This window comes from Folsomia candida, unplaced genomic scaffold (assembly GCF_002217175.1).
Source record: "Folsomia candida strain VU population unplaced genomic scaffold, ASM221717v1 Fcan01_Sc001, whole genome shotgun sequence".
NCBI lineage: Eukaryota > Metazoa > Arthropoda > Collembola > Entomobryomorpha > Isotomidae > Folsomia > Folsomia candida.
This window is the reverse complement of record NW_019091193.1, coordinates 11566643-11576818: the sequence shown is the minus strand read 5'-3', so window position 1 is coordinate 11576818 and position 10176 is coordinate 11566643. Positions and strand designations below refer to the sequence as shown.

The 10176-nt window shown below is 38.6% G+C and overlaps 2 protein-coding genes across 2 annotated transcripts; one reads left to right on the top strand and one right to left on the bottom strand.

Moving 5' to 3' along the window:
* Positions 1 to 802, bottom strand: LOC118434087. Its single transcript, XM_035846867.1, has 2 exons — positions 508 to 802; positions 1 to 432 (listed from the first exon to the last, which is right to left on the bottom strand). The coding sequence occupies exons 1-2, from the start codon at positions 736 to 738 to the stop codon at positions 205 to 207; spliced, it is 459 nt and encodes a 152-aa protein (XP_035702760.1). The 5' UTR covers positions 739 to 802; the 3' UTR covers positions 1 to 204.
* Positions 803 to 2230: 1428 nt separating this feature from the next.
* Positions 2231 to 3341, top strand: LOC110842108. Its single transcript, XM_035846866.1, has 4 exons — positions 2231 to 2413; positions 2491 to 2703; positions 2775 to 3047; positions 3126 to 3341. The coding sequence occupies exons 1-4, from the start codon at positions 2264 to 2266 to the stop codon at positions 3225 to 3227; spliced, it is 738 nt and encodes a 245-aa protein (XP_035702759.1). The 5' UTR covers positions 2231 to 2263; the 3' UTR covers positions 3228 to 3341.
* Positions 3342 to 10176: the final 6835 nt, after the last annotated feature.

Here is a 10176-nt window from a genome sequence, read left to right as displayed (position 1 = left end):
TAGCTTTGGAGTATTTATTTCACATGTTAATAAAAATGATGATTTGTGTTGGTGTTGGTTACAACATTGGCAGAAGGACAGGAAGAGACAACGAGCAATAAATAAAATAATTAACACCAATGTTTTCTTTCACTTGACTAATTTCAAAGTTCATTCAAAAGCTGTATTAAAGTCTTACACAAACTGAAATTAATTTCTAAGAAATTAAATTTTAATTTCATTAATTATGAAGAAAGGAAGGTCTGCCCCAGACAGACACCCAGCCTTAGGGGTAGCCTTCCTTCCACTTTTCGAGAAATCGAATAATTGAGCAGTTTTGCACAAGTCAGATGCCTGCTTCTTCAGTTCAGTTCGTAGGGGCTCTATTTTCTTATTTATCGACATCTGCTGCATCCCGTCAAACGGCAGCTTCTGACGCTTACCCTGAAATGTCTGAGAAATATAAAAAAAACATTTAGTTACAATGGTTCCTGCTACTAATTTCTAAGAAATAAATGAAACACTCACAATTAACAAAGCTTCCAATTCCCTCATGCGGACTTCTGCCTGTGCAATCATAGCTCGCAATTTATCTCCAGAAGCAGTCTTCATCCCTAAGGGATTACAGTTGAAGAGGAAGGAGTTGAAGGCTCGAGTTCCTGGAGTCTGAAGGAATTGGAAAATGGCGGAATTCGGATCATGTCTGTGGCCGGGACGAGATTTTTGTCCATTTGAATGAAGCCCAATGTACGTGAACATTTTTTTCTGCTTGTCACTAGATGTCTGAGAAATAATTTTCTCGGCTTCTGGAATACTTTTTCCTTGCAGCTCCGGCCAGTCGAAAAGTGTGTCAACGTACACACAATAATCCTTATTTCTCAGAAATTCTTCTGAGACAAACTGGGGGAATTTATCAAGGAGTTTGGTAAGGGGTAGACGCTGAAGATAATCCTCGAAGTCACTGAACAACAATAAACATAATTAAAATTAACCAACACTCCAATTTCTAAGAAATGAATAAATCACTCACATTCCTAATTTCTCATCCTTGAGAAACTCACTCTGTCCCAACCACTTCAGTAATGCCGAATCCGGGGTGAAGTCCAGCTTCTTACACGCATCGGTCAAACCAGCCAGCTTCTTTCTCTCCCACTGTTCTTTACGTTTTGCTTTCTGGTAATTTCTGAAAGTGACAGTCTGTTAATTTTCACAGAGTTAATTTCTAAGAAACAATTACTACGTACCGAAAATCTTCATCTATCTGGTATAGAAATAAGAAAGAAATAATGACTTTGTACCTAAACTCCTCACTTTCTCGGTAGCGAGCCTTCTGTTGCTCATTGTGTCGCTCCAACTGTTGCGTTCTACAAACAGCACAAATATTAGTGTATTAGTTTCAACGAAATGCATTAATTTCTAATAAATAATGAATATTTACCGAAATCCCTCATCATTGTGGTACCGAGTTTTCTTTCGCTCCAACTGTTTTGATCTGTAAAGAGCACGCATAGCTCTGTATTAGTTTCAACGAAATGCATTAATTTCTAAGAAATAATGAATATTTACCGAAATCCCTCATCATCGTGGTAGCGATTTTTTGTTGCTTTATTCTCTTCCGCACTGAAAAAAATGTTATTATTGTGTTGAATCGATATTTCATCACTTTCTGAGAAATATTAATATTTACCGGAATATGGGATTCAGGCGCTTCAGCGCCATCCTTTCTTTTGTTTTTCTCCTGTTGCGATCCACCGGCGATTCTCCAGGCCTCTTTGGGGATCTTTCTTTCTTCTTATTTGAATCTCTCAGAGATGATGAAGATTCAACTAAGTGTACCTGGTCGGTAGGGGCCGCATTCGATGATCCTGCTGCAGCTGCAGGGATCACCTTAGTCGACGGGGAACGTTTGGCGACGAGTTTCACCCTAAATAATACGGAACTACGTGATTAAAGTGCTTATTTCTAAGAAATTACTTGACCCCAAATTAGAGAAGACTTACCGCTGAGGAGAAGATTCCTCAGGAATAATCATAACATTCGCTTCTTCTTGAGACGACATTTTCCTGTAATTCTGATACAACACCACCCAAATTGAACTCAATCAGCTGACCATACTGTAATAGAACTTATAATTTCTGAGAAATAAATAAAACGTACCTTATCAATCGATAACTTCTTGTTGTTTTGGTTTTGGAGTGATGGGACGAGTTGTCGACGTTTTGATGTGGTTTCGAGAAGGATGATCCACGGAGACAACTAAAGTCCTTTCCTGTCCAACCATCAAATGTCTCACATTCCCCTCAACCGCCAAATTCAAACACAACAACAACTTGTAGAGATTTCGCTGTTGTTTTTCTCTTCTTTTCGAAAAAAATTAAATTTTTCATCAAAAATGGCTGCGGCACTTGTGGGAGGCGTTACTTTCGAAGCTTATGTAAGTATTTTATCTCTGAGAGATGATTATGATTAATTATTCATTAATTAATTAAATCTGTGTTTGTTTTTTTTCAGTCAAGTTTAATAAACTATTGGTTGGGTCCCTTCCCTCGTCCTTTTATGCGTCCTGGACTCTTTAAATCTCTTAAAGATTTTCTTGTGGATGTGGAGATGAAGATAGAGGAAAAGAATGCGATTCGGGCGATTTTCCAATCCGCAGTAAAGGACAGAGCCGTCCATGATCCTCTCCCTTTTGCAAAAGTAAAGGATTTTCCTGACGAGGTTTATGTAAGTTAAATGCTAAAAATGATTATGATCAATTTAACTCATTTATTTATTGTCATTATTTTATTTCTTAGAAATTAATTGTTGAATGGATGAAACGACAAGAGAAGGAAGGGAGGGCTGGATTTTTTCGCCAGATGTTTTTGGACCTTCGGGTGACGGAGAAGGAGATGGAGGCGTTCCGCAATCGGATCACCCAAGCCGACCAGAAATTGCGACCATTGGTCAAGGTCCTCAAACAAGGGGGCCGAAATCTCCGGAAGGGTCTGTTGACCACGGCACAGGCAGTGCAATTCATCGGAAAATTGCCAGACTGGTCAAAGGACAAACCTTTTTTTAAATTTGCAGTACGTTATGACAATTTCTTAGAAATAATGTAGAACTTTTTATTTTAAAGCGTCCATTTATTGTCGCATTTCTTCTAGTTGAAATACATGCAGGATCATAATCTCTCAGAGATGGACACGGACCTGCTTCGAACAAGTTTTGAAGAGCTTCAGACCCTTCCTGATCCACTTCTCCCATAGCCTGTCTGTTTGTTTCTTTACAGAGATTCATAACCCCAAATTATAAATACATAATACAATGAATTAGATCTCCAATCGGCCTTTGTAATGGAATAAAGCATTAACACACGGATACACTTCACCGTGCACGCCCACCCCACCACTCAATTCAATTATTACAGGATACCCTTCGAGAGAGGCCTATTATTCCGTACGTCGTGCTGTTGGAGCAAATTCGAAATCTTGCAGTGAGATGCTTATTACTCGACTCTTTTGAAATTAGAAATTCGAATCAGGGTAAACCTCTGTCACAATGGCACACACCTGTAAATGCAGGAGCTGAACATCAAAAATCAGCTCATGAGCGGACTTACAAGTTGACAATCTGTGTAATGCATGCAGCGAGTACAGAAGCAAATTGATTGACAGCAAGTAACTGACTCACTTCACTTGCTCCATTAATATTCCTTGATTAATAACCCTGCTAAAAAAATTATGTATGTGTGTGTACATGGAAAGAACAGAGTTGTACTATTTTCTCTGAAAACGATGAGATCAACATTCTAACCCAAAGAATTAAATAATGAGGCGAGTTCGTGGAGGTATGAAGGTACTACATATGCGGTGGATTTGTGACAGTTGGAGAAGCCACAGGAAGTCAGAAGCAGATTTATGGGCCCAATAAATTATAGCCTGTCTTTTTGTTTCTTTACAGAGATTCATAACCCCAAATTATAAATACATAATACAATGAATTAGATCTCCAATCGTCCTTTGTGAAAGTCCCCACCACCACCGGAGATCTGGATCGAGCCCTTGATGTGAATTACTTTTCCGAGTGTGAAGTGCTCACATCCCTTCCCACAAATTCGGTCAATTTCTTTCCATGCCTTCCACAATTTTACTTTATAATGAAGTTTGAAGCATTTAGTGTACACCCTTAAAGGTAATAGTATTTTTATAAATACTGAATAATACATATGAATCATGGAAAGTTAGGACAATAATTTTTGATTACCATAACAAGAGTAAAATAATTTTGTAATTTGTAAAAACTGCAATGTTTTGCTCTATATTTCATCAACACATATTTATAATGTACGTAGGCATATATGGGCTCGTATAAGTAACGCAAATGACCAAAAATTCAAGATTTGGTGCGAAGGGGTAGCTAGTCGGACCGGACAACATGCAGGATTAAAGGGCCGTGCTCAATCTATTAAAAAGTTATCGGGTGGCATCATTAATTCACCCGACTTCTAATTTAGACCGGATAATGATCAGCCTCTGTTAGGCGAACCACATCCAAGGCACCCGACATACATTTCTAAACATCATAAAGTTTACCTCAAGTGCCCACCTCTAAATCTTGTGTAATATGCTCACCACAGTCTGCATGCACATAATTTGATTCGAGACCACAAAAAGTCATTTTGGATGGTTCTATTACAAGGCGGATATTATGAGTTTCTAATATGCTCGTGAAATAAGGTTGAGGTGAAAGGACGGCCCTTTTGGCCCCCGACATTATTACTGTATTACGGTTACGGGAAGTAAATTAAAAAAAAGAGCTTGGAATCTGTCGACAGGACTTTTGGGTGAGGTTTTGATGAAACATTCCCCAATATGTATTGACGTATTCTTGTGAATCACAAGTTGTGATTCTTATGTTGCAAGCCTATCGGTATATTTTAATAATCTGGTTGGGGGAAGAAAGTGGAAAAGAATTTTGATCAAATTCTTGTACCCAAAAGTCAATAACGACATAGATAAAGCCTCCGAGAAGAAAGACGACATCAGCCGCAGAATGTAAACGACCCTCAGCATCTGGCGGAAAGAAAGATTAAAAAGAAACGGGAAAAGCAATATCCGTTCTATGATTAACTGCACCGCTGCTGCTGCAAACAATGCTGTTTTATGTCATATACGAAGATAGTTAAATTATTCCAAACCGCAAGTTTACACAATTGTTGGCAGGATTTTACTTTGTAATTTGTAAGAAGCTCTAAAAATTCACAACATGTGTGTCCCTTCATGGGTATACAATGCAGCAGTGACAATAATAAAATGATCCAGATGCATCACTTTATAAATTTCGTGAAATATTGTACTTTTTAGGCTTGGTTAGTGTATGCATGTCTCAATGTCTCTCGTGTACTCATGTACATACATCCATGTGCACAAGAAACCCAATATTTGTCTTTGTTGCTAGCTTTCTCAAACTACCGTGAATACAAAGCAGTTCCATTATAGATTACAAAGAGACGAGAGATAAATGTATTAGTAATACACGTTGGAAGCAGTTTTTTAATTTTACTATGAGCGAGAAAGAATACATATCCAACATACACGCCTTAAAGTATGTCCATATGTAAATACATACATTTTGAGTTTTCCCAAGTAGTCCATTAAAGTAACAGCGCACTTGTAGTCGTTCCCGTCCTTTTCACGAAATGGAGAAAGTTTATCGAGTGTGTGACTAATTTTCATTGCAAGTGAAACTCATGGGAATAAATTATGTCTTGCTTCATATTCATATTGATGACATTTCAGACATCAAAAGCATATGGAGATGGATATACAATTTAATTAATGTTGCACGAATCCTAGCAAACCGTAAAATATTTATTCTACAAAATTAATTCTGAAAAGGAGCCCCTTTATGTAGTACCTGCATACACATTGGAATGAATTGAAATGCATACATGACATAAGCAATGGGCATTTAGGGGATTTTAGGACGAATTCAATACCTTTGGCATTCAAAAAAGTAAAAGTTGACTACAATATAGACAATACAATATAGAATAAAGTGTGAAATAATAAGAACATCCAATTGGAAGTCAGACACGGGTATCAGTGAAAGGAATCGTAAAATTTGGAGATTGGAAACGAAAGTGGGTGTGAAATCGACAAAGAATGCATTAAAAGAAATAGACAAAGTGAATCCCGAGGTGTTTTTTTCTCGGTGTGGAAGGGCGAGAAGGGATTGGACTTGTCAGAATTCGAATTTTCCAATTTACGCAGTGGCAGACAGTAAAAGCGTCGGACTTTTAAAATTGAGTGTAGCCCCGTGTGTGCGTCTATTCCAAAGGTTGACACATATAAGCTGGCTCAGTCCAGCCAGAACATTTTGTCGTTGAAGTTGCCTCAATTTACAAGCAACACGGTTCTTCCGACGGCCGTAGCTGCAATCTAAAGAACGAAAGGACTACACATATTTGCTTGACTTCATCGAATGAGGAAAGCAGGCTTGACATGAAGTGGTGTTGGTGGTGGTCCGCTGTTGGCAGAGAGCGTGGAATTTGTGAAATGAGAAGTAAGGAGAAAGTCAAGTCGGGTTAGAGGAGACGGGTCGACTGACTGACATGAAAGGGTCTCGCCTGTTGGTAAACTTGGAGAGCAAGTTCGTTTAGTTCTTTATCGTTAGCTTGTCGGATTCCCTTTTCTGCAATCCAATTACACGGCTCAGTTGCGAAGTTGGCAGTATTGCTCCTATCGCTACCTCCTTTTTCTCTCCCCTCTCCTCACACACCACGGTCAAACTCGAACCAAGTGGCTGTAGACGCCAGCCCGCCCCTCCAACCCGGCAGAGTGAAAGCATTCAATTCACCCAATTTAAGAGTAATCCCTTACAACGTTGTTAGAAGAAGAACGAACACGCACAGACCATGATTTCCATGATAATACTCGGACCAATCCATTGGAATCACAATCACAACAGGCGTCATCCGCTTACATAAAGTATCCCATGCAACTCACCATCGCCACCAGGGTTGTGCCACGATACCTCCCCCTCAATTCTCCCACAGGCGACACAGCCACAACAGACCCCACAAAACTTTCCTTGTACATATATACCAGCCTACAATACTCTCACTATGATTTCTAAAAAAATGAGTTGGAAATGTGAATAAAAAATGGATTTGTGTGTGTTGGTCGCATTTTATTTTACAGTCCACGTGACATAAAAAAATATTCACCAGAGGTATGCATTTAACAGGCGAGTGAAATGTATGGAGACGCCATGCTTGAGATTATTTGGAGGCCGAGAAAATGTGGAGGTCGACAATGAGCAACAAGACAGAGTGGCAAATTTATTGTTAGTGAAAGTTGTCAGCTCCAATCCCACGGTTGGCGTATTGATGCTTCACCTTAACTCCTGGCGTTGGTGCTAAAGAGAATTGAAGCCAAGGAACAACTCGTCCAATACTTTGGTTTCTCACCACCAAACAAAAACAACTTCATGCCATTGGTTTTCTTTACATTTGTCTCTTCTCTACGATATATACATACATATGTGAACTCTTTACAAGTATAACTATTTATTTAGATATATTTGTAACTAACTGCAGTCATGAACAGTGATACATATATGCATATTATGGAATATACTGAGATACTTACATGCAATCAAACTCAAAATTGTTTACCGGACAATGATACCTATTTACAACAGTAAATAGATAATGTGTAAATGTATATAAATATGTATAATATAACCAAGGCATGGATTTTAAGATGTATCATTGCCGCACATTATCTCTGGTATTAAAATCTTTTATGTAGCATTCATTCCATCTCGTGTTAGGTTCACTTTATGAGATGAGTTTTCCCAGAAGATAAAATGTGTTTAGTGTGCCATACAAACAACTCGTAATGTAATGATTAATACGAGCCTCCGTACATCACATTTTTCTGCCCGTCTTCAGAAAACTGAAAATGTGTTCCTGTCATATCTATTTGTATAGTTTTGTGGCATATCATCCATCAAAATTACTATCAATTTGTATTACAAAAAATTATCTAGCACTCCTTGTACGTAACCTGCAGTTTATTGAAGTGTGGGAGCAACTTTTCTCCTATCGACAATTTCAGTACCCACCTGCTGTATTTCATATAAAGTTCAGTAAAGTGTGCACTGAAAAATATAACATTTTATTCCTTCACCGCAACATACGTTTCCCTTGTTCTGTACACGGTATCACAACGTACTTTACTGAAATACTGCAGCATGGGGAGAGTGACATTTCAGGCCCATTACACTTTAATCATCAGACCGATGAACCAAACCAATATGTAGCAGAGAGAAGCGTGAATGAATGCTCATCTACAAATTGAGGAAAAAAGCGAGGTCGGTGTGTGTCAGGTTGAGATCGTTTTTATCATTCATCACGGTCAATTTGTGGGTAAAATCTGATTATGCGAGCTTTCTCGGTAACCTTTTCACCCGAAATCCGAGGAGATTCAATGCTCAACTAGTTCGTCCTCAGATTTTCTCCTCGCACGGAAAAACGCTCACAAACAACGCATCAATGATTGATATCGTGTGAAGCAAATCGAGAGGAGATATCCATACAGCACCACCTCCGCCAACCACCAGCCACATTATTGCAGTGTGAGAGAAGACCAATCAACCAATTGCTTTCCCTTCTTCCCAATTAAAGCCTCAATTATGTGTAGCACATGCGGCAGTCGTTTTCGGTGTATAGCGAGATTTTGTAATTGTTTGTTATCTGCTTCTGAACTACTTGTCCACGAGAACTCATCAATAATGAAAATAAATGGACATGTGGGCATCATTAACTTTCCTGTGTCAATGATTTCCACATTGTAGAAAATATCGGTACACGTAATTGAAAGATCCTCGCGCCTTCCCTTTGTCGTGTTTGTTGTGTTGTTGTGTTAAATCCCATATACAAACAAGTGTTGTACAGATACATAAGGGTCTCCCAAGTTTGTAAAAAAGATCTAAAAAAGCGAAAAGCTAAAAAATCTGAAATCCGCTTTTTTCGCTCAATACTTGACTGTCCCGATTTTTTATCGCTTGAATACTCAGGAGCAGAGAATGGGTGGTCAGGAAACTTTCGAGTTTCTTTTAAAATTTACATTTGCTCGATGTTGGATATGATGAAACAACTATCTAAGATCATGAAAATCCAAAAATTACCAAAATGGGATGAAAATAGGATTTTTGGCAAAGGTTTGAATGCGGTAGTTTTAGTGGTTACAATGCTTTTCAGGGGGTGTGGCGGGCGCAGGTGGGGCCATGGAGTAAAATCCTCCTTCACTTTTCACACACTCACCTGCTATTGAAATATATTCCATAGGACATCAAAATCGGATGATGTCCCCTTAAACATGTCTCTGAGAGACTGATTTTTCACTCAAAGTAGTAAAAAGAGCGAAAAAATCATCTTAAAGTAGATTTTATTTTTGAGCAGAAAAAGCGGAAAAAAGATCGGAATCGCATGCGCAGTGCGGTTTACGAAAAGAGCGAAAAAATCGTGAGCGGAAAAAGCGATTTTTTTTACAAAGTTGGGACACCCTATAGATACAACATTTTGGTTTATAAACTTGCGCCTGAGCGAGTAGCGAGTTTTTACTTGGTTGAGATGAAGCTTTTTGAAGTATGAAAATTTGCGTCATAAATCCTGTACATATGCACATACATACTTATCTACTTTGCTCTTCTACATGTAGGTAAGTAAGTACATATGTAATGGTTTGTTAGAAATTTATATCGGGTGAAAAAATGATGACCACAGAGGTTAATATTTTTGAGAGTTTTCGCGTGAATAAATCCCCTATTCCCAGCTTTTCAGACTTTCCTGCGTAGCATAAAAATTCGGTTGCAATGGAGGTCTTAATTCAGAGAACTGGCTGTCGTACTCCTCGTGCAATATTATGTCCCTACCATCATTAAGATGTCCTAGCTGTCGCCATAAAACAAATTACTCGCCCAACGCCCCTTCTACGTATGTACATATGTACCAGTGTATCATATACATATATGTATGTATGTATGTATTTATTAACCCTCGCTCGGTTTCCAGAAATTATTATTCACTTGTTTGTACACAGAATCCTTCGAATGCATTTGGATTGCATTACCCTCTGGATTATGATGATACCTTAATGCCAAACACTTTCTCGCACTTTGAAGCCCCCTAAACCCCTGCCAACCCAT

Excerpts from the sequence above, each read along its gene's own strand:
- LOC110842108 (XM_035846866.1), top strand. The coding sequence starts at position 2,264 with ATGTCTCACATTCCCCTCAACCGCCAAATTCAAACACAACAACAACTT. Across the intron at positions 2,414-2,490 it reads GCGTTACTTTCGAAGCTTAT|TCAAGTTTAATAAACTATTG; the intron begins GTAAGTATTTTA and ends GTTTTTTTTCAG. Across the intron at positions 3,048-3,125 it reads AACCTTTTTTTAAATTTGCA|TTGAAATACATGCAGGATCA; the intron begins GTACGTTATGAC and ends CATTTCTTCTAG.
- LOC118434087 (XM_035846867.1), bottom strand. The coding sequence starts at position 738 with ATGTTCACGTACATTGGGCTTCATTCAAATGGACAAAAATCTCGTCCC. Across the intron at positions 433-507 it reads AATTGGAAGCTTTGTTAATT|ACATTTCAGGGTAAGCGTCA; the intron begins GTGAGTGTTTCA and ends TATATTTCTCAG.